This window comes from Pituophis catenifer, unplaced genomic scaffold (assembly GCF_029215685.1).
Source record: "Pituophis catenifer annectens isolate HBS135680 unplaced genomic scaffold, rPitCat1.0.hap2 SCAF_1, whole genome shotgun sequence".
Lineage (NCBI taxonomy): Eukaryota > Metazoa > Chordata > Lepidosauria > Squamata > Colubridae > Pituophis > Pituophis catenifer.
Window position 1 is genome coordinate 315,074,799 of NW_027256881.1, and position 20,568 is coordinate 315,095,366.

General features: G+C 35.7%; 2 protein-coding genes across 5 annotated transcripts in view; one reads left to right on the forward strand and one right to left on the reverse strand.

Moving 5' to 3' along the window:
• The first annotated feature begins 1,136 nt into the window (after positions 1-1,136).
• On the forward strand, positions 1,137-16,761 carry ZFYVE21 (zinc finger FYVE-type containing 21). 2 transcript variants are annotated; one of them, XM_070931576.1, is made up of 8 exons: positions 1,137-1,331; positions 3,145-3,195; positions 5,363-5,531; positions 6,105-6,180; positions 7,617-7,708; positions 11,058-11,111; positions 14,933-15,075; positions 16,038-16,761. In XM_070931576.1, exons 1-8 carry the CDS (start codon positions 1,200-1,202, stop codon positions 16,071-16,073), a joined length of 753 nt encoding a protein of 250 aa, XP_070787677.1. In that variant the 5' UTR covers positions 1,137-1,199; the 3' UTR covers positions 16,074-16,761. The 2 variants fall into 2 exon arrangements, with proteins under 2 accessions (XP_070787677.1, XP_070787678.1); XM_070931577.1 differs by lacking the exon at positions 11,058-11,111 and having other exon boundaries at positions 16,038-16,760.
• A 225-nt stretch (positions 16,762-16,986) lies between these two features.
• Positions 16,987-20,568, reverse strand: part of PPP1R13B (protein phosphatase 1 regulatory subunit 13B) — a 56,443-nt gene continuing 52,861 nt past the window's right edge. For all 3 annotated transcript variants that reach the window (XM_070942271.1, XM_070942263.1, XM_070942279.1), the window contains exons 16-17: positions 19,993-20,192; positions 16,987-18,304 (exon numbers count right to left, since the gene is read on the reverse strand). In XM_070942271.1, the coding sequence (XP_070798372.1) occupies positions 18,263-18,304; positions 19,993-20,192 (242 nt within the window). In that variant the 3' untranslated portion in view covers positions 16,987-18,262. The remainder of the gene's footprint in view (positions 18,305-19,992; positions 20,193-20,568) is intronic.

Consider the following 20,568-nt stretch of genomic DNA (forward strand, 5'->3'; position numbering starts at 1 on the left):
TTACTAGTGTTATATACTGATTTGCAATTGCTAGGCTCCTTGGCTTGTTTTAGTTACTTTCAGGTTACATAGCATGTGAAAAAATATCTGTGGTGAAGAATGGTTCACACGTAAACTGCATGAGACAATGGTACTTAGGTGGAAAATATAAGGATATATGAGATTGGCCAAGACATGTTGAATGTTGAAAGTGGATGCAAGTGCTATTTTACAATCATCACACAGAATAAGGTCCCACGAATAAGGGGCTTCCCTGCTCTATTCTTCTGGAATCAAACAGCCTAGCCTGTTAGACAACGAGTAAGACATGCATGCGAAGAATATGAATGAAGCTTTTATTCTGAAAGTGAACAAAAAATTATGACAGTTCACTGAAAAATAAAGCTTCCACCTCTATAGGTAAAAGTAAAGAAATTTTAATAAATGGAAAAAAAATTATTATTGAACTCTTTTGTTACCTAGGTTTACTTCTTCATAGGATCTTTGTCATTATAGTTCCAGTCAAACACATATGTGATTATAGACTCAAAATTCAAAACTAGCTTGAAAAAAATGCCAATATTGAAAGCTAAACAGAGTTCTCAAAAACGGGCAGTCGGACAAAAGTCCCCCAACTCAAACTCCACCGACAGAAGCCTATTTAAGCAAGAATCACTTTTAAACGATCTCCTACCTTCAGCGAACGATCGTAGCCTTAGAAAAGAGAAAGGCGGTATCAGCCTAAACCGCGGAAAGCGTGGGCCAATCACAGAATGCTGGAAAGAATTAATAGCCAATCAGAAACCCTCGCTCGTCATCAAGATCACGGCTTCTTTTCAATGTAAAAGGCGCATGCGGAGTTATGCTCTAATCCCTGCGCGCACGCGTGCGAGACTCTTCTCTCTTTCTCCCCTTTTCACTTTCCATTTGGCCTGACATGCCTTGAAGGGGATTGGCTGAGATGGATATATCAATGGGGGGGAGGGGGGAGTCGGCCCACCATTGTAATGTTGAAAACAACAGCCCTGCTGCCCCCCCTCCCCGAAGAGAAACGCTTCTCAACGTTTCATTGGCCCGGAGAGACGTCTACCTTTAGTGAATCTGATGGCGATTGGATAGCTGTGGCGGGGCGGTGGCTTCGGATTGGGTGGCTGGGGTGGATCGATGGTTCGGGCGCGTCGCCGTGTGGCGGCGGCTGTGGTACGAGTTCTGAGGTGAAAATGTCGGGGCGCGAGGCCCCTGAAGGCAAAAAGTTGATTCGCTCCCCTAGTGGGCTCCGAATGGTCCCCGAAAGCCGGGCTACGCAGAGCCCTTTCGGATTGGAAGAGCCACCGTGGGTGCCGGATAAGGAGGTAACGGTGGTAGGGCGGCTCAGGTCTGGACCCTCATTCAGCGTTATTTTTCCTCCCTCCTTCCAGTCTCTGCCGCCCTCCGCCAAAGCCTGTCGCTTCGGTCCCTATTCCTGTGGAGACTGTTGGACCGTGGAACGGCAGAGGCCTTCGCGGAACTTCAGTGGTGCTCTCCGCCTCATCTCCCCCCCCCGTTTTTTTTTTTAAACATTCAGGTCTTTTCCCCTCGCGGGAGTTTTCCCCTCCCCCCCCCCACCACCTGGAATGAAGGTCCCGCTGCGACGCTCAAAGCTCGCCCTGAATTCAGGCGTTGGATCGATTCTTCTAACGTGCTGCCTTAAAATCGCCCTCCAAGTACAACATCAGAACAGCTCGCTTAAAAACGGGGCTAGAACTTGATGTGCTGTTCTTCGGTTCGCCAGCAGGGGGTGTCTGAGTAGAAAACAATAGTGGCTTGATTAGCGGGGCCCTTATTTATTATTATCAGTGCTTTGATTGGCAGCCACCCGAAATTGGTTGTAACATGAGCGGCTATAGAGAAATAAAGTAGTGAAATTCTGTTGAAAATATTGGAGATAATTGAAAGAATTGTCTTAGAAAAATAAGGTTTACTTTCAGTAATGGCTAATGGGTTAAGTATATGTTTTGTGAAAGAAACTAGTTTGGGTGAGGGATTTGAAGGGAGAAGTATTCTGCTCATTTATGGAATTCCCATTCATGGAAACATTAAGGAAACTGATCACATAGCTAAAGAGACCTGGGAAACAAATCATGGCTTGGAAAGAAAAACTGAGGTGATGGTGGAAGCTGCAGGATCTTAAGAGGTAGAAATGGCAGAGTTAACTACTACTGAAACAAAAAAGAAAGATGTAAATGTGCTCAGCAGTTTTTCTACCATACACCAGAATTGACAACAGACATATAATAAATCATTCTTTGCAAATGCTAGGTTGACACAATAAAAATAAACAAATCCTTAGCTAAATTAAATGTGTTGTATGTATTTTATCAAATACTGAAAAATCATGAATTATCAAAAAGTTTCAACAACATTGAAACAATGCCAGTTCTAGGATGTTTGTTAAATGATGTCAAAAATAGATATTTGTCTAGAAAGTAGGTTGAAGCCTGTTGGAGTTTAGAATGTTGTCCAAGAACAATAGGATAAAGTATATTTCACAGCAGCCCTACATACTTCATATTCCATGAATCATGAAAAATATTGGCAGTATATATTGTTCTTATGTGGATGAAGAAAACTTTGTGATTGAGATTCTTGTAAAATACAAGACTTCATAACAATATATGTGAACGATAACATTCTGTAGTAATCTCTGTTTCTTCAGGGCTACCTCCCCTTTCCCCGTATAACATATTTTTATGCTAAATATAAATTGGTGTTTTTTATCCTTTTAAGTAAAATTATATTTCAAGCACTGTCTGGAAAATATATAGCATAAAGGTGAAGAAAATCAAGTGGTCAGAATAGGTTGTTAAAAGTTCATTGGAAGAAATGATAACATTTGAGATTGATTTCAAGCAGTTTTAAATCTGGAGTTTAGATGTGATCTCAGAAAGATGTGCTTAGCTGGGTCATACTAATTGTGCTTGAATCAATTACAGATGATCTTGTATTTTTTCTTTTAGTAGGAAAATATTATGGTACAGAAAATGATCTCTGTAGAAGTATTTTATGAAGCTTATTCATGTAAACCAATGACGCTCTTTAGAATTGTGTCACATAATATGCCATGTATTCTTTTAGTCTTTGGCTGAAACAGTCAAACTGAAATATCTTTGTATTATTATTTTATAGTGTCCTAGATGTATGCAGTGCAATACAAAGTTTGACTTCATAACCAGAAAGGTAAGAGTTTGGATGCAAGTTTATTGTAGAGCATTCTCCTGAAAGCAATGTCCTTGCTATAGTCAGTCACTATTGAGTAGAATGTTCTGCATACCAAATGAATGTGTTATAACTGTAGCATTTAGGATAGGGGTTGTTTATATTGAAAAAAAAAAGTGTAGCTTGTACTGAACATACTTAATAGTGAAATCAAATTTTCTTTGTTTTTTTCTATCTTTTTGGAATTGCATTGTGAACACTTTTAAATTTTTCAGTAGATGGATTTATTTATTTTTTTCATCTTCTATAGCTGCATATCTCAACCAGTAACTGGACAGCTTAATGATTCTAAAAATATAAAAACTATTAAAACATTTAAAAATATTTAAAACAATAGAAACATCCAAAATAAATATATACAGCAGCCAAGATAATGAAACAATTAACAGGAAATCCAAAAAAATGGGGCTCTTAACATATTCAGAGTTCCAGGCTTAGTTTCAGCTGGATTTCACCTTCAAAATGTGTATCAGTTGCTTTTAAGTATAATCAAAGCCAAAATTACAAAGCTCGCTATATATGATTATTGTATGCTACACATGCATACTTTCTTTTTTACATTGTTATCCTGGAGGCAATTATGGCTCATTTTCTAATTAGATTTCTTTTTAGTCAGTCCATGCAGGCAATACACATTACAGTTGAAAACTACATATTGTGCATATGCTTTTTGATGCTGCAAATTTGCTGTGTTCACATTCAGGTTGTATTTAATTTCGATTTCTTGAATAAACCAGCTGGCCAGGTTATACTTATGTTTAACTTGAATTAAAAGTCTTAACATACATAATTTTAGGCCTAAATGAAATAAATCCAAAGTTTGCATGTTGTATGGATTTAGCTGTTTTGCTTTACAAATATATGATTATACAAATTATGTATTTATATGATAAGTTATATGCTTCACAATTTCTCAAATAATGTATTGATTTCTTGTGTAGCAATTTCATTGAGTTTTTGATAGGCAATTACAGTGGCAAAAATTGTTTCAGAACTGTAGATATAAGGATGCAGTACTGCATAGGGCTGCCAAAATAAAAATCTGGATGACAATTAGATGGTATAGTAGCTCTACTACTATCTAGCATTCATTCAAGAGTATTGCAATATTTGGTAGCCCAAATATTTCTCAACACAAAAGATGTTTGTTTGACAAACATAATTTGGATAGGCAGTTTATTTCATATAGTGAAGGAAACATTTGGCTTGATCAAATGTTATTTTCACATTGTATGTGATAGCCTAACCATGGACTATTGAAAAAACCCATAGTTGTCTAATTCATAGAGTATATTAGTAGAATTTGTACAATTCTGTATTAGTAGAATTTGTACAATTCTTTAAGGATAAGATATAATTTGTTTGCGACTTTGTATGTTATATGAATACTTCCAGAATTTATGTATGTATATGTATATATGTATCCTGTTTTCCCCAAAATAAGACATTCCCTGATAATAAGCCCAGTCGGGCTTTTGAGCGCATGGCAATAAGGCAAAGCGCTTATTTCAGGGTTCAAAAAAATATAAGACAGGGTCTTATCTTTGGGGAAACACGGTATGTATGTATCTCCCTCCCTCCCTCCCTCCCTCCCTCCCTCCCTCCCTCCCTCCCTCCCTTATTAAACACTGTTTGATATTCTCTAAATATGTAACTTTTAGGTCAGTTGGTACTTAAGCATTAATTGTGGTTTGCTGATAGTTATTTATACTTATATTTCTACACCACCCATGTCACCTAAATTACTTTGGGCATTTGATATTTGAAGCTTGCTGAATGCTTGTTTTTTTAGACCAGAGAAAAGAAAACGCTGCTTATTGTACTCTGCACTTTCATCGACCGATTGCTAGACTTCCATGGAAACTAAAGAAGTAGTTCAATGTGATCTGCAAAGATAGCTTTCTCTAGTACATGAGACTTAATTCAGACATTTTTCTCAATTTGTTTTTGTTTTTGCAAAGTGCTTTTTTAACCTGGCATATCAGGATTTTATCCTCTTTATACTCCTTGTAATTCCACTGCAGTATTTATTTCTCTTCTGCCTGATAAAATTTGCAATAGAGCAGAATCAAATACTTTAAACATAATGATTCAATTTTGGTTAATCTCTCTTTCTCCCCTATTCCAGCATCACTGCAGGAGATGTGGAAAGTGTTTTTGTGATAAATGCTGCAGCAAGAAAGTGCCTCTGCCTCGTATGTACTTTGTTGATCCCGTACGCCAGTGTGCTGAATGTGCTCTCATTTCTCAGAAAGAAATGGAGTTCTATGACAGGCAACTCAAAGTGCTTATGAATGGTACGTATCGAATATAGATTCTTATTTGATTTGCTAAAAGACAATATATAAGAATTTGTTTTGGGTGATATGCTTAATAGTAGTAATAAATACATGACATAAAACAGGATTGTGACATTTGAATCAAAAATTACACTTTGCCATTAAGTGGTATATTGAGGGCAGTAATGGATAGTAGAAGGCAGAAACTATATTGTTAAATTTGAATAATATCAGCACAAGTTTAGTCATATATTAACTTTCCCTTTAGTTATTACACTTCAATAACAATATTTGCCGGTCTTAGGGAAATTTGCATAAATTTTGGAGCTTCAGCTTGGGGTTTTTTTGGTATAAATACATCTTTGGATTCAAGAATGAAAAATGGTAAACCTCTGTCTCATTATAATAGAAATAATCTGGATATGCCCATTTTTTTCTTTTTCCTCTTAGCAACAAAAGTTCTGAGAAAGGTTAATGAACATTAACTCTGTATAGTAAGATTGAGAATTGCACTTTTAAGCTTGTTTTAATTATATTGTATTTTTAAAAATGTATCTTTAATTCTTTTTCTTCCATTCCTGGAATTTTGAGGTGCTACATTCTTCGTAACTCCAGGGACATCAGAAAAAACAGAAATGATGGTTTGTCGACTTTCCAACAACCAGAGGTAAGAAATGTGCTGTGTTTGCTAGTAGGAATTGAATCATTTGTAATCTTTTTCTGAAAAATATTATCTTTGCTACATACGGTATTTTGTGCACTATAAGATACACTTCCCCCCCCAAAAAAAGTGGGGAGAAATGTTTGTGTGTCTTATAGAGTGAATATTGCGGTGGGAGAGGGTTTGGTGTGGCCGAGGAATGCTGGAGCCTTTGCTGCCGAGCAGCTGATTGGAGGCAGCGAATGGTGGCAGCAGTGACAGACAGTGGCAAACACTGCCGCCGTACCAACCCCACTCCCCCGCCGCAATACCACCAATCAGCTGTTCTAGGCTATGGGGATCGCCACTGCCGATTGCGGCGGCAGTAGGCGACAAACCTCGCCACCTAGAACAGCTGATCGGTGGTATTCCAGGAGGCTGATCCAACCCGCCGATCAGCTGCTTGGCAGCGAAGGCTCCAGTGTTACCTGCCGGCAGCGGCAGCTCAACTCAGTTGACTGGTGGTGGGCGCAACGGAGCGGAGCCCTGACGAGCCACGTGCTGGGGCTGCGATAATGTATTGAAGCTGACCAGGCTGTTTGACGCTAGCCAGATGAATACCAGATGGATGCTGGGAGACAGAGGCAGGTTTTTTCCCCCTTGTTTTCCTCCTCTAAAGCTAATGTGTGTCTTATGGTCTGGTGCGTCTTATAGTGCAAAAAATACAGCATTTTGTTTTAACATTTTGAAGAATTACCTCTCCAGCATCCCAGCTGTTATTTCCAAAGTGTTATCTGAGCAATATTGCTATGACTTGCTCTTAGCAGAAAATTGATACTTTTTCAGTTTCCATTTTTGAAGGTTTTGGCTGTGGTTGTATGTATTACTTTTTGTTTTTCTTATTAATAAGTAGTCTAGTATAACATTATTTTTTTGGTATTGATGATTGTATAAGCATGATCTTATTGGAGGAATACATTTTAATATTTCAGAAAGATAGCTAATGACCAATATTTTTCAACACATATCAACAAGAGATTAATCTCCTTTAGTGAGTTAGGAAAATCAATACCTTTCTTTATTTTATAAAGCTTTAAGGAGGTAATTATTTTGACACCTGGTACTTTGTTTATAAGTATAGAAGTGTTGACAAAATCTGGGAGAAGATTTTCTTGGATGGCTTTTCCCATGTTAGAATTACTTTCAAAAATTTTGTTTGAGAGTGAATAGTCAATATATTTTTGGAAACTATTTTAGTATATTACTTTTTTTTAACAATAAAACACTTCACTTATTGTGAAGTGATACCACAAAGCACAGGTACTACCAATAATGAGTAAATAAACTTTTAACAAATGTAATGTCTTGTAATTATGTAAATGATTGTTTTATTTTCTAGTATGGGACTTAGTAATGTAAGACTTAATTAATATAAATGAAAGAAACATTCTTTCTTTGTGCAGGTATCTATTTTTGGATGGAGAAAGCCATTATGAAATAGAAATTTCACATATCTCCACGGTTCAAATTCTTACTGAAGGATTTACTCCTGGAGGTAATTTGTTATTAAGCATAAATAGTAAGTAGAAACCTGTAGCTAGGATCACTGGGTTTTGCCTTTCATAGTTTAAGCCTTCCAGATTGTAGTGTTTCTGTGACTGAAACCATAATTTACACAGAATTCCTCTATCAGTATCTCTATTCCAGGCTAAACAACAATACATTGCAATTGCATCTCTCTTTCCTGCCTGGTTCTTTCTTACTATCTGTACAAATTTCCTTTTGCTTTCTCATTGCTTCTCGTTGGTTTCTTTCTATTGCCATTTTTTAATTTTGCCTTTCAAATGTCTACCTATTTATCCTGCTTTCTTTACCTAGTGTGTTTCTTGTCAAATCTTCCTAGGATTAATTAATGTTAACTTCTTGGGATATTTTCTTAGATTGATTCTTAATGGCAAGCATTATATTTGTCTCTTTTTTTCTGGGATACATATCGTATCTGAAATATAGGGTAAAAATCAGGATGGTATAGTAGTTAAACTGCTGAACCAGGATTAGATGGTCCTGCTTCAAATATGTCTCAGCAAAAGAAGTTATTTGGGTGTCCTGGGGCCGGTCACTCTCTTAGCCCAACCTACTACATCGGATGATTGTTGTGGAGGAGAAAATGGAAAAAAAGATTTGTGAACCTGTAGAACATGTTCATACAATCAAATAAATAAGTAAAAAATGGGAACTGACTGCCTTTCTTCAGGAATCATTTTAATATTGTGAAGGAGGGGGGTTGGTTATTTAGATGGTTCAATAGTTCAGAAACATCCAGTCTGAGAATTTTGTGATATCATGAACTTACAATTGTTAACACAATAGTGAGCAATTACAGGGCCACACAGTACACATAGTCCGTAGGAATTTTTTTCTTAAGAATGTGATTGCTTAGACACCTCTCTTTTAATTCAGTTTAGAATGTTAGTAGAGTTTGCACTTTCAGATTAATGTAATACCTACATATGCTAATGAACAAGATTTTCTATGTGATTAAGTATAATTATTACATGTATATATCACATTTGTACACAATGAAAGTATTGTTGAATAAATATATTAACTGTCAGATACTTCTTGATTGTTATCATAGTGGAGCTTGCAAATATTTATTTTATTTGTTAACTACCATCTCTCTCAGGGGCTCTGGGCGGTGTACAGTATAATCAATAAAATTTTAACAAACAGAATTAATTTAAAATTAAAAACTTTTAAAATTATTAAAAAATTATAAAATTTCAGAAAAATTCCAAGATGGGGGCTTAGCAGTTGTTATTATAGGTGGGGGAAGTTCTCAAGGGGCCAGCCAGCCACACAGTTGTATGGACCTCTGTGTCTCCCGTGTAAGGCTGGATAGCTAAGTTTTGACCCCTTTGAGGAAGGCCAAGAGATCGGGGGCTTTACTCGCCTCTGAAGGCAGCATGTTCCACAGTATAGGGCAGCGGCAGAGAAGGCCCTCCTGCTAGACCCCCTCAGTCGAAATTCTTTGACTGATGGGGTCTACAGCGTACTTTCCTTGAATGAGTGGGATGGGCTGATGTAATGGGATGAAGCTTGGCCCTATGCCATGTAGGGTTTTATAGGTGATGATCAACACCAAGGATTGGACCAGGAAGCAAGCTGGTACCTAATGCAGTTTGTGGAGCAAAAGTGGTATATGTGCCTTTCTTTGGGCACCCGGTATGGTTTGCACAGCCACATTCTGCACCTTTGAAGCTTCCAGATTCTTTTCAAGGGTAGCCCCATGCAGAGTGGGTTGCAATAGTTCAATTGGGAAATGACCAAAGCATGAGTAATCGAGTGGAGGGCCTCCCTCTCCAGGAAGGAGCATAACTGTTGCACAATGCAGCAGGAGCCATGAGTCCAAAAGATTCCCCAAGTTACATACTAGGACTGTCTGGGATAGTGCAACCTCATCCAAGACCAAAGATGATAAACTCCTGGATACAGAGGGGCCCACTCACAGCCATCCCTTCTTATCAGGGTTCAGTTGAAGTCTGTTGTTCCTCATCCAGACCCCCACAGTCTCCAGACACCACAAAAGGACGTCCACTATGTCACTCACTTCACCTGGGTATCATCAGCATATTGGTGATACCTGTCCAAAAGAACCTCAAGCCTGAAAACAAATTGAGTACATTACCTTTATGAAGTTTATAAGCATAGCTTTTCATAAAAGCATTAGAGTTTTCCCCTTGTACTTTTTAGATTTTGTTGCTGATTCTACTTCAGAAATCTTTATTGTTTGAAACAAAATGCAATGTTTATTTACCTGAAGTGAGCTTGCTTATAATAGGTATGAGACTTTAAACTTCCAATTTACTTGGGTTTCTTTATATTTTTCTGGATATAATAAAACATTTATTTTAGGGAATAGCTTCTGCCACAGATGTAAGCATGTAATTAGGGCTTGTTTCTCACTTCATTAAGCTAGCAAAAAAGGTTGATAGCGGCTGTATTTGCAATGTCACAAACTTACAAGTATTCCACAAGAAACTCAGTCCTTGTTTCATTCCAAACCTTATTTTTAATGTCTAATTATATTTTTTTCAAAAAAAAAAAAAAATACAGGATATTTGCAATATAGAAAAGGAGAAAACTACTGGCTTGATAATTAAGATAGAAATAAATATTAATTCAAAATAAACTCATAAAACAAGAAACATGATGAGGAGTGTCATGCAAATCAGATACTCTGAATTATTTTTGGAATGTTTAGGAATTACTTTTAGCTGGTATTAACAATAGGATGACTTCCTAACGATGTGACTGGTAATTAAATCAGTGTATAAAACCTGTTGTGTTCAACAACTTAGAATCATTGAGAGTCTGGTACTATGCATAATAATTGTTTGTAGAATGTAATTTAAAAATATTTCTATTTTGTACATTTTAAAATAATATGAACAAATATGAAATATGAACAAATATTAAGCCAGTCCTTTATTAAAGCACATCGTTTTAAGAAAATTTTGGATTGCAAGTAGCTTGTTTTTTATTTTTCCTTAACATTGTGTTAGCCACAAAAGTAACTACTATATAAATTATTTCATTAATGCCAGTTCTGAAAAATACAAGATTTTGCTAACTTTTAAACCATTAAAACTAGATTACATAAAAATGTGAGAATTCAGAAAAAAAAGAATAGTAAAATTTGAGACCAATGTTTCAAGTATTCTGTCACTGGATTAGATTGCATTCATATCCATTTCTTGTCTGTAGCTTTCTGTATATTTTCCCAAATGACTTGATCCTATCTGTTTAATTTTTATGGCTATAAATTGAATCTTCATTTTAAACCTTCTGTATTCCTTTTTATTAACATTTCTCTTCATTGCTTGCCTGCTTCCTTGATGTAGAAAACGACATTCATATTTACACCTGCCTCTTGGAAAGTGAACACATTATGGAAGGTCAGCACTGGAACTCATTACTCCTAAGCATGCTTTTTGTATTATTTCTTCAGTATGTGAGGCCTAGTGCAGATACAGGTTTTTTTTGTGGGAATTTTTCCTTAGTGGCTGAACTTCAGATCCATTTAGATCCATTCAATGGCCAACTAGCATTCCCCAGGCTACATCTAGCCACTGTTCCTTCCCCCCCCCCCCCCTCTTTGTCTGACAGCTAGTCTTGTGCTACAAAATATTAAGCATTTACACATTAAAAGAAGTTGTGCTAGGCTGAAATATTAACAATAAAAACTACCTTGGTATTTTTTTTTATTGGAATAGGTCAGAGGCGCGTTGCTTTTCTCCAAAATTAGGTGTGTATTTACTTATTTGGGTCCAGTGAAGAGATCTATCTGTCATGAATGAAACTGCCAGAGGTGTTTTGTGAGTAGGGGTTGGGTAGTTTCTGTTTAAGTGAGAAAAAGAGATGTGATCATTTCATAATTCTAGATGAGATGGGAAAAGGCTTGTAAAAAGGAAAAGCCTTTCACTGGATGAATATCATAAATCCAATAGGAGATGGTTTCAACTTTGCTCCCCTCCCCCAGCAAAGATGTGAAACTATTTTGGCCAAGGACCTGACTTGATGTTGGAAAAAAAGGAAAGGATCTGGATTAGGAAGACACTAAAATATTTGATATTCATTTAAAGTAAGTTTAAAATGATACAATGTGGGAAAGATGTAATACATTGCTTAGCACAGCCGCAAACAGATGTGTACCCTATATTTCTACAGAATTGCACATAATAAATCTGAGGAAATACTTTAGGCTATGACCTCACTCTGGAAGTGGCAGAACTTACTATTGTTTCTGGTTGCTTCATTACCTTTCCTGATTCATATGTCACATTGAGAAACTTGTAATACCTCTGTTTGCAACTCTACAGTCATCTATGGTCACTTCCCTTGCATGCATCACTCCGGGGATGGAGTTGGGTAGGTGATAGCTTTGAACAGATGAATTAAAATGATAGTTTTCAGACAGTGGCCACAATTAATTACCTGAGGCAAAGGATTCGTTCTGCCTTACCAAAAGATCAGTCTGATTACATCAGTTTGAACACAGTGTATAAAGTGATGTAGGAGTTGATTTGTATTTTCAGCCTTTTTAGTATCTACATTAAACTTAAAATGTAACATAGCTTCATACTGTTTAAATAATTGGATTGTTAAACTCTTCAGATTCAGTTTCAAAGGGTGATTCAGATTTCTTGAGGGAGCAAACATAGTTATCTATAATTTTAAAACAGTCATGTCTTTCCCATGACTGCAGGGGTGAAATGCTACCAGTTCAGGCCGGTTTGCTGAACCAGTAGTAAAAAAAATGTAAAAAAAAGTTCCGACGATCAGCTGAACAACTAAGTATATAGGTAGTTAAAAAATGCTTTAAAAAGGTTTTTAAAGAAGGTTCCCAAGATCACACCTGTGCCGTGCGATCGTCGGAAGCTTTTTTTTTTTTTTACTTTTTCAAAGCATTTTTTTTACTACCAGTTCTGGCAAATAGGTAGTTAAAAAATGCTTTAAAAAAGTAAAAAAAAAAAAAAAAGGTTCCGACGATCACGTGGCACAGCTGATTGTCAGAACCCTTTTTTAACTTTTGTAAACATTTTTTACTACCTATTCGCCCGAACCGATAGTAAAAAATGCTTTAAAAAAGTTAAAAAATAGGTTCCCAAGATTGCGCGCCACAGCTGATTCCTCCCCTCCCGTTCTACTTACCTTACCAAGCCGCCTTTTGGCATGTATTGCACATGCGCGTGCAGTGCACATTTGGTGTGGACACATGTATACGCACAGCGTGTGCTTGGTGTGCATGCACAGCCAGCAAACCGGTAGCAAACCGGTTCAGATTTCACCACTGCATGACTGCTTTCTGCAGTTGCCAAGTGGACCTAGAAAAATATGCATCTGCTTTGAAGAGCTTCAGAAAACATACTCAGTTTATGTCTTACACATGCTGAAATTACTATTTTGGAATGAAATCCAAAGTATTGCACATACTTCAGAAAACAAACAGCCTTGATACTAGATCGGTTTTCAGTGATAGTCATTTTTAAAAAATATTTTTGTCTACTCAGGATTATTTTAGCATGTTGATTCTTTTTAATCAAACAAAACTGAAAAGAACATCATGTTAGTTTTGCCTATTATTGAATCACCTATATGCTGTTTAAACTATTAAATCACAGTTTAGGTATCCCAGAAAGCTAACTTAACTATGGTTCACATAATATCACATTCAAAATTTAATTATTATAATTAAACGGCGACCATTGTAACTTTGAATCTGGGTCATAAGTAGCTTCCCAGTAGGTCCACTGTAGGTCCACTGTAACTTCGAAAAATTGCTAAGCAACCAGTTCTAAGTCAACCTGTATTCTTTCCAACACAATAGAATCTTGGGAATAAATTATATAGATAGACTTGAGAACAGGATAACAAAATGGGACTAAATTTGATTTAGGAGGAATTGCAAAAAAAAGATTTGAATTTAACAGTATCAGGCAGAAGCTTCAGAGAAAAAAAAATCCAGACAAAAAAAATCTACCAATGCTTCCCTAAGAGAGGCAGTTGGGCAGAAGGTTGACATGACGTTTTCAATCATGTGATCTAAAACAACTGTTTTAAAGTGTTGGAAAGAATTCAAGAAGCCATCTTCTGTGTGTGCTTTGTTATTCTCAAATCAGCAGTTTCTGCATTTGTGTAACAGTACAAATACAAGGATTTAGAACTATGTTTGATTTTTTTTTCTACTAAAAAGGAATAAATAGGGACTTGGCCTTTGTGATAGGATTTCTTCAACATTTCTAATGTCATAAACAGAGGTGTAGATTTTTTAAAAAACTAATTGTAGTTTTAGTTGGGGTTTTCAAATCAACTCTCAACCACCAATCTAACAAGAAAAAAATATTCAAAATACATGTCAACTTGTAATGGAGGAGATGCGTACAAGTATTTGTTGTTGAAGTAGTATTGAATTTGGGATGTAATCATAAAGGTGGCCTGACTTAAATATTATGACCATGTTTTAGTTCAGTTCAGTTCAGTTTAATATTGTAAATAAATCTGTATTTTGCAGAATCCCCATATTGAAAAATGTTTAGAATAATTTCTGTATTGTTTATGTTACGAATTATTTTACGCTGCTCCATGTTTTTTCCATTGTTGCAAGCTATTTAAGGTTTGCCTCTTCTACATTGTGACTTTTTACTAATAATTAAAGGATTCATTTGTTCCATTTGAGCATACATCATCCAAAAATGTCTTGTATAATGTACATTCTCCTTGAATATGATGCCTTTAAAAACACTAGTTCTGTTAGACATCTGTCTTATAACCTCAAAGCTATCCAGTCTGAATACTTGCTCGGCCATAGGTGTTTTGCATGTGCCTTTCTCCATATTATTATTTCTTGGTGTGACTATATAACTTACAGTTTAATACATTACTCAGTATTCTTTCCAGTATTTATCAGTGATTGGGGCTAGAAAGAGATGATGGGTTAACTAGCCACCATTGTAAAGATAAAGCTGTATTTGCTTTGCACTGTAAATCTGTGGATTACATCTAATGCCACTTGAGTAAACTCCCACTTGCACAATGGGACTTCCTCTTGTTCTCCTTTTTCTAGGTCTGGTTCAGAATTTTACTCACAGTTTGGATTGCATTTTGGGATGTGTAATTTTTCTGGTGATAGAATCCATTCTGTCAAAAAAACAGCTATGGTTTGGTACAGCCCTTTGTATTTGTAACAAATATTTTCCCCTTATTTTTTTCCCCTTAGGAGGCAATACTCGTGCTACAGGTATGCTGCTTCAATACAAAGTACCAGGATCAGATGAATTAAAACAGATTAAATTTGCTGCTGGTGAAGATTTCAGTTCCAATAAAAAGCTATCAGCTACCTGGCTAGCAGCAATGCATAAGGTAACTAAAGCAATTGTTAATTAAATTACGCCTTAAACACCTTTAGGAATACTTTTACATAAACCTAATCTACTGTTCAGTTATCAACATCCAAGATGCCAATAGGAAATTGGCAAGAAACACGGTATTAGCAACAGTTTTTTCCACCAGGGGGAATCCACTGAAAGTTCAGAGTCAAAATCTGCAAGATGGCAGGTATACCATTATAATCAAAACCATGTCTTTTTAAAAAGAGAGTGGTGTTTAGCTACTACAGACTATTAGTCATATACTAACTTGAGGTAGTCTTCGACTTATGACGGTAAGAGAAACCAGAATTTCTATTGTTAAGTGATGCAGTCAAAACATATGACTGCATCATTTAATATGGCAATGTTTGCCATCCTGCTTGCCATTGTTAACCTAATCCCATGGTAATTAGGCACTTCTAGCTGCTGTAAAATGTCCCAATACCCCACTCCCAGAGTCATGTGACCATATTTTGGGCATTTGGCAACTGGTTTGCCTTGGTGGCTAGTTGCAGTGACTTGTGATCATCTGACCATGATTTGCATTTTTTTTCCCCATCAACTGCTGTTTAGCTTAATGACTTGCAAAAAATGTAAAAAGATGGTCTAGTCCCGACCTGCAACTGCAGTGACTAAAACTGAAATTATGGTTCCAATTATGGTAGCATTGAGGACTATTTGTATTATGGCCATAAGTGTTGGCCCAAGTGTTTGTGTACAGATTTTCATATAGAGACTCATAATTCTTTTATCTTTTGAAATTCTAGAAAATTTTCCATGTACCATTTGATGAATCAGAATATTAACATTTAGCATATCTTGCTTTGCGTTTTTCTTTTATTATAGCAATATGAATGAATTAAATAATTCAGCCCTACTGCTGAATTGCATGTGCAATTCCAATAGTTTCTAACAATAACAATTCATATGTTTTCCTTTTTTGTCATCTTACAGGCAGCAAAACTTCTTTATGAATCTCGGGATCAATAGGTAGTTTTTTGGAATTGAGGGGAAAAGATCAACTCTAAAAATAAGCTTCTTACTACTTGCTATTTACACATGGTATAGGGATTCTCCCTTCCTCCTTTCCTATGTTAAATGTGGTTCATCATGTGAGCACTGGCCAATTATAATGTGAGTATTTGGACCTATAAGTATTCACTTATTTAGTGTGCAATATGTATACAGTTTATTAATGCTTTAAATAGAGCTCTGCATCTATGACTTTATTTTGTTAAATCTTATCTGCACTTAATATGTAAAATGAAGTGTGACCTGCACTATTGCTAAATATATAGCACAACTTTTATAATACAAATTATGTAATTCACTTAAAACCAATCCTCAATGTTCCAGAAAAAAGTTCTTCAGAAATGTGGATCTCAGGTTTTCCCCCCATATATCCGAATGATCTATCAAATCCGCCTTAGGTATTATTTTATATAGAATCACCCTTTCTTCTGGTGAGGGGTTTATATCATGAGATTAAAGCTTTTTTTGTTGTAAAATTAAGATTTACCAAATACTACAAATAGTGCTGTATAAATTGGCCTTTTTGAATGAAACTGTCAGCAAAATTGTTTTTGAGATTTTATAGACATGTTTGTGATAATTTGAGATTTGGCTAATAAAATCTTATCAAATACTATGTAAGCTTGTCTGATGTAACACTATTGAGAATTCATTTAACTAATATGTTGATTGGTGTTGTCAACTTAAACTTGGTATGAAATCAAGTACAAATTAAGCAGGAAAAAAAGTAAAAAATAAATACAAATACAGAAAGTTTCTAAAGAATTCCATTTGAAGATTTGATTTAAGCACATCATTTCTAAGGGCATGCAGAGAATATATAATAGTATAGCACATGTAAGATGTGTTGTGTATATAAAAACTTTATAAATGACTTTCAGAAAAAGCATACATGTTAAAACAAACACCCAAAACATCAACAATATCTTAGTAGTAGTTTATTGTGCACACTGGATTAGCAGTGTATTGCAGGCTTTTAACTTTTAATTTCATTTAGCAAATATTCTTTTACAATACCCTTTCACTTCTCATCACACAATATATACATTTGATGCTAAACAATAATAAAAGCAAGTCACAGCACTGCATGAATGGTTATAAATTATGCACAATGTGTAATGAATAAAGCCAATTGGTCTAGAGTTTACTGGCAAAAAAACAAGCATGGTTACAACATAATGGGAAGTTCAAAATAGACTTCTGTATATAAAACCATGTACAATTAGTATTCCAGTGAAGTGCTTTTTTGCTTGAAAGTAGATATTGGGTTTATTGCATATCTCACCCTGGCAAGCAGGGTCACTAGAATCACAGATACTATTTCAGTCCAAAAAGCAAACTATCTTTCCTTTCTCAGCCTCAATCTATTGAACTAACTTGTCTTTTTATTCAACCTTTTAATCAGCTTCCTACGCTCACAAATAAAATTTGAAAGTCCTTAAATTGAATCTTCTAGCTTTTATAGCCTATCTCTTACCATTTCCAACTATTGCACTTTTCTTTCATAAGACATACAAGTTCCTTAAGCCAGCATTGTCTAGGAAATAGAAATCGGGATGTGTTTGAGGAATGGTAATAGAATATTGGGAAGATCAATTTGTACTGTAAGCAGAATATCAAGAAGAAACATCAAGTGAAGGAACAAGTGCAGTTTTTAGAAGTGTGCAAAATCCATTCAGCATAAATGCTTCTCTGTCCTGTCAGAAACACCTTTTATATCAGCAGATTGTTCATTACTCCCAGTTGTCAACTCTTATAAGATCTTTAAGGATTTACACATTAAACTTAACATTCAATTGAATATTTTAATTGTAAAGTTCTTGACATAACAGGGTAGCTACAGTGAACGATGACAGTAGACAGCGTATCTGCATTTTACAATTTAACATCTAGCACTTTTAATTCAATTGGCAAAAAATACTGTAGACTGTTTGAGTACCTCTTTCAATGATTGGCAGATTAATATGGAGCAGACCTCACTTACAAACTGCAGATCGAAAATCTCAAATGCTGTCTATCATATTAAACAAGAGCACCATTTAAAACAAGAATAGCTTTAATTTGTGGTGAAATGTAATTGCAAATGTCTCCAGTGTATACTTTCCATCTTCCAGTTCCCAGAAAAAAATATTGACAAATCAAGTGATTCAGGCAAGTGTTCGCTGTCTTGGTTTTATCCTTGGGTATAACTGCAATAACATGAAATTGGAAGTAAACTTTAAAGTGCAAAAGAATGATGGACATGTAAGGACAAAGTTGTAACATTTCTAGAATTTTGAAGCATTGTAAAAAAAAAAAAGGTGTGCAATGAAAAATACTTCTTGGCTTTTTTACAGAAATAAAATAACTTGTTACTATATAAAGTGTAATTATATACTGTATATCTTGGTTTGCTTAAGGTAACCGTAGGACAATCATTAATTTATCAATTGAATTTTTACTTTAGAATGTTTCAAATGTCACTGTAAGTCACTATATATCTAAAGAATGCTGATCTACTTGCAACTTAGATATTCAAGTGATCATCAGTGAATTCACACAGACTCTATACCCATGCAGAGCTTGGATCAAAACTTTCGAGAGCTTTAATGAATTTTGGCATGAGTCTTGCTCCCACATACACCTGCATAATTCTTGCTAAATGCTTTTTCTAGGATCACCACAGAAACTTCTGGAGCAAACCATGGGCCTTATTTTTCTCTTCTTTTTGTCCTGCCATAGTATGACAGCTGACCTCTTTTTTCAAAGCCCTTTGTCAGGGACAAAAAAATCCCTGCTTTTTGAAAAGTGGCCAAACAGCTTATAAACAAAAAAAGCCATCTGCAGCTAAACCTGCAAAGCAGCCTGGGAACCATCAATCACCGATTTTGACACAGTTGCATCTAGAACTAACAGAAGGAATGAGTTTTGAGGGAAATGGTTTAGTAGTAGTAGTAGAATCTATGGTCTTCAACACATACTTCCAAAGTGTTACTCTTGAATGAGAGGACCTGTTGTATCAGATGTGATCAAAAAAGAATGTTCACAGAAGTCTACTACAGGCAGTTCTTCATTTGCAACAGGTTTCATAGTGACCTCTCCAGGATACTTAAAATTTGAATCCGATGCCTGGTTGGTGGTGGTCACATGGCTGCATTTTGGGCAGTAGGCAAGTGTCTCCATTTATGGCCTTTTGCAGCACATGTTCATGTGACTGCAATTTATATTTCTGGGTTTTGGGAAAACCCATAATATGCAGTCACATGACCATGAGGCACTGCAAATGGCCATAAATGGGGACACTTGCCTAGTGCCCATAATACAGCCATGTGATCACCACCAACCAGGCTTCAGGGTGACATTTGTAACCTTGGCATAGTGTTGTGTAAGTACAGAAGGGGGGGGGGCTATGTCACGACTTCAGTCACTAAGTGAACTGTCATAACTCAAGGATTACCTGTATTCTGATTATTTAAAAGAAATGGGGAGAACTATAGTTAAACTCAGATACTGTTTCTAGGGACAGGGCACTCACCAAAAGTTTCTGCACAGAATCTATATATATATATATATCACAGAGACCATGATGAAGAACTGAAAGTTTCCTTCTATGACCAGGATTCTCTAGCCCTTCATATGGATTATTCTTACACTATGGTAATTTGCACATGTAATTATTTTCTAATGGTAGATTTTATGACAACTACTTCAAGCTATTAGAAGGTGAATCAAAATACATTATAAAGCTGTAGATTAATCATCATTTTTAAGATTTCTAATGTGGTTATTCCTTGTTTCAAAATAAATACAACAATTTGTAATGGCTTTGGTACGAACAATCAGATATTCAACCTAGGCACTATATCACAATTTAGGATAAAATATATATCATACTTACCCCCAAGAGATTTTTAGGCACATAGCCTTCCTTGTCATTGAGCCGAGCCCACCACCAGTCTGTCTCATTGTCATCTTTGCGCCGCAAAATAGTAAGCGCATCTCCTTCATGAAATGACAACTCATCGTTGTTTTGAGATTCATAATCCCACAATGCATAAACTATGCCTTTGTTCATGACTCCTAACTTCTCCTGTATACCTGTTAACAAATGTTTTAACAAAAAATGAACAATTTTAAAATTGGAAACTATAATTTCAATTATGAAATTAAAATTTATTTAATCATAATTTATATAAAAATATCAAAATCCCTTGTTTCTGACCAGTAGGAATAAAAATGTAAAGTTTATAACCAATCCCTACATCATTGTTTCATCAGTAAAAATATTATTTATTCATTTATTTGACTTCATTAAATTCCCAACTTCAATGGTCTCTGGGAGGTATACAAACTCCAAAGGACTTTGGACATAGTTGAGTAACAGGCAAAAAAAGAAAAAAAATGTGGGTGAGCATGTGAAACTCCATTTGTGCAAGTAAAAGGTGCACACACTCGTGTTTAAAGCTCCATTTGC

Coding starts and splice junctions, on each gene's coding strand:
- ZFYVE21 (XM_070931576.1), top strand. CDS start 1,200: ATGTCGGGGCGCGAGGCCCCTGAAGGCAAAAAGTTGATTCGCTCCCCT. Junction 5,532..6,104: donor ACTCAAAGTGCTTATGAATG/GTACGTATCGAA, acceptor TGGAATTTTGAG/GTGCTACATTCTTCGTAACT. Junction 7,709..11,057: donor TGAAGGATTTACTCCTGGAG/GTAATTTGTTAT, acceptor TCCTTGATGTAG/AAAACGACATTCATATTTAC.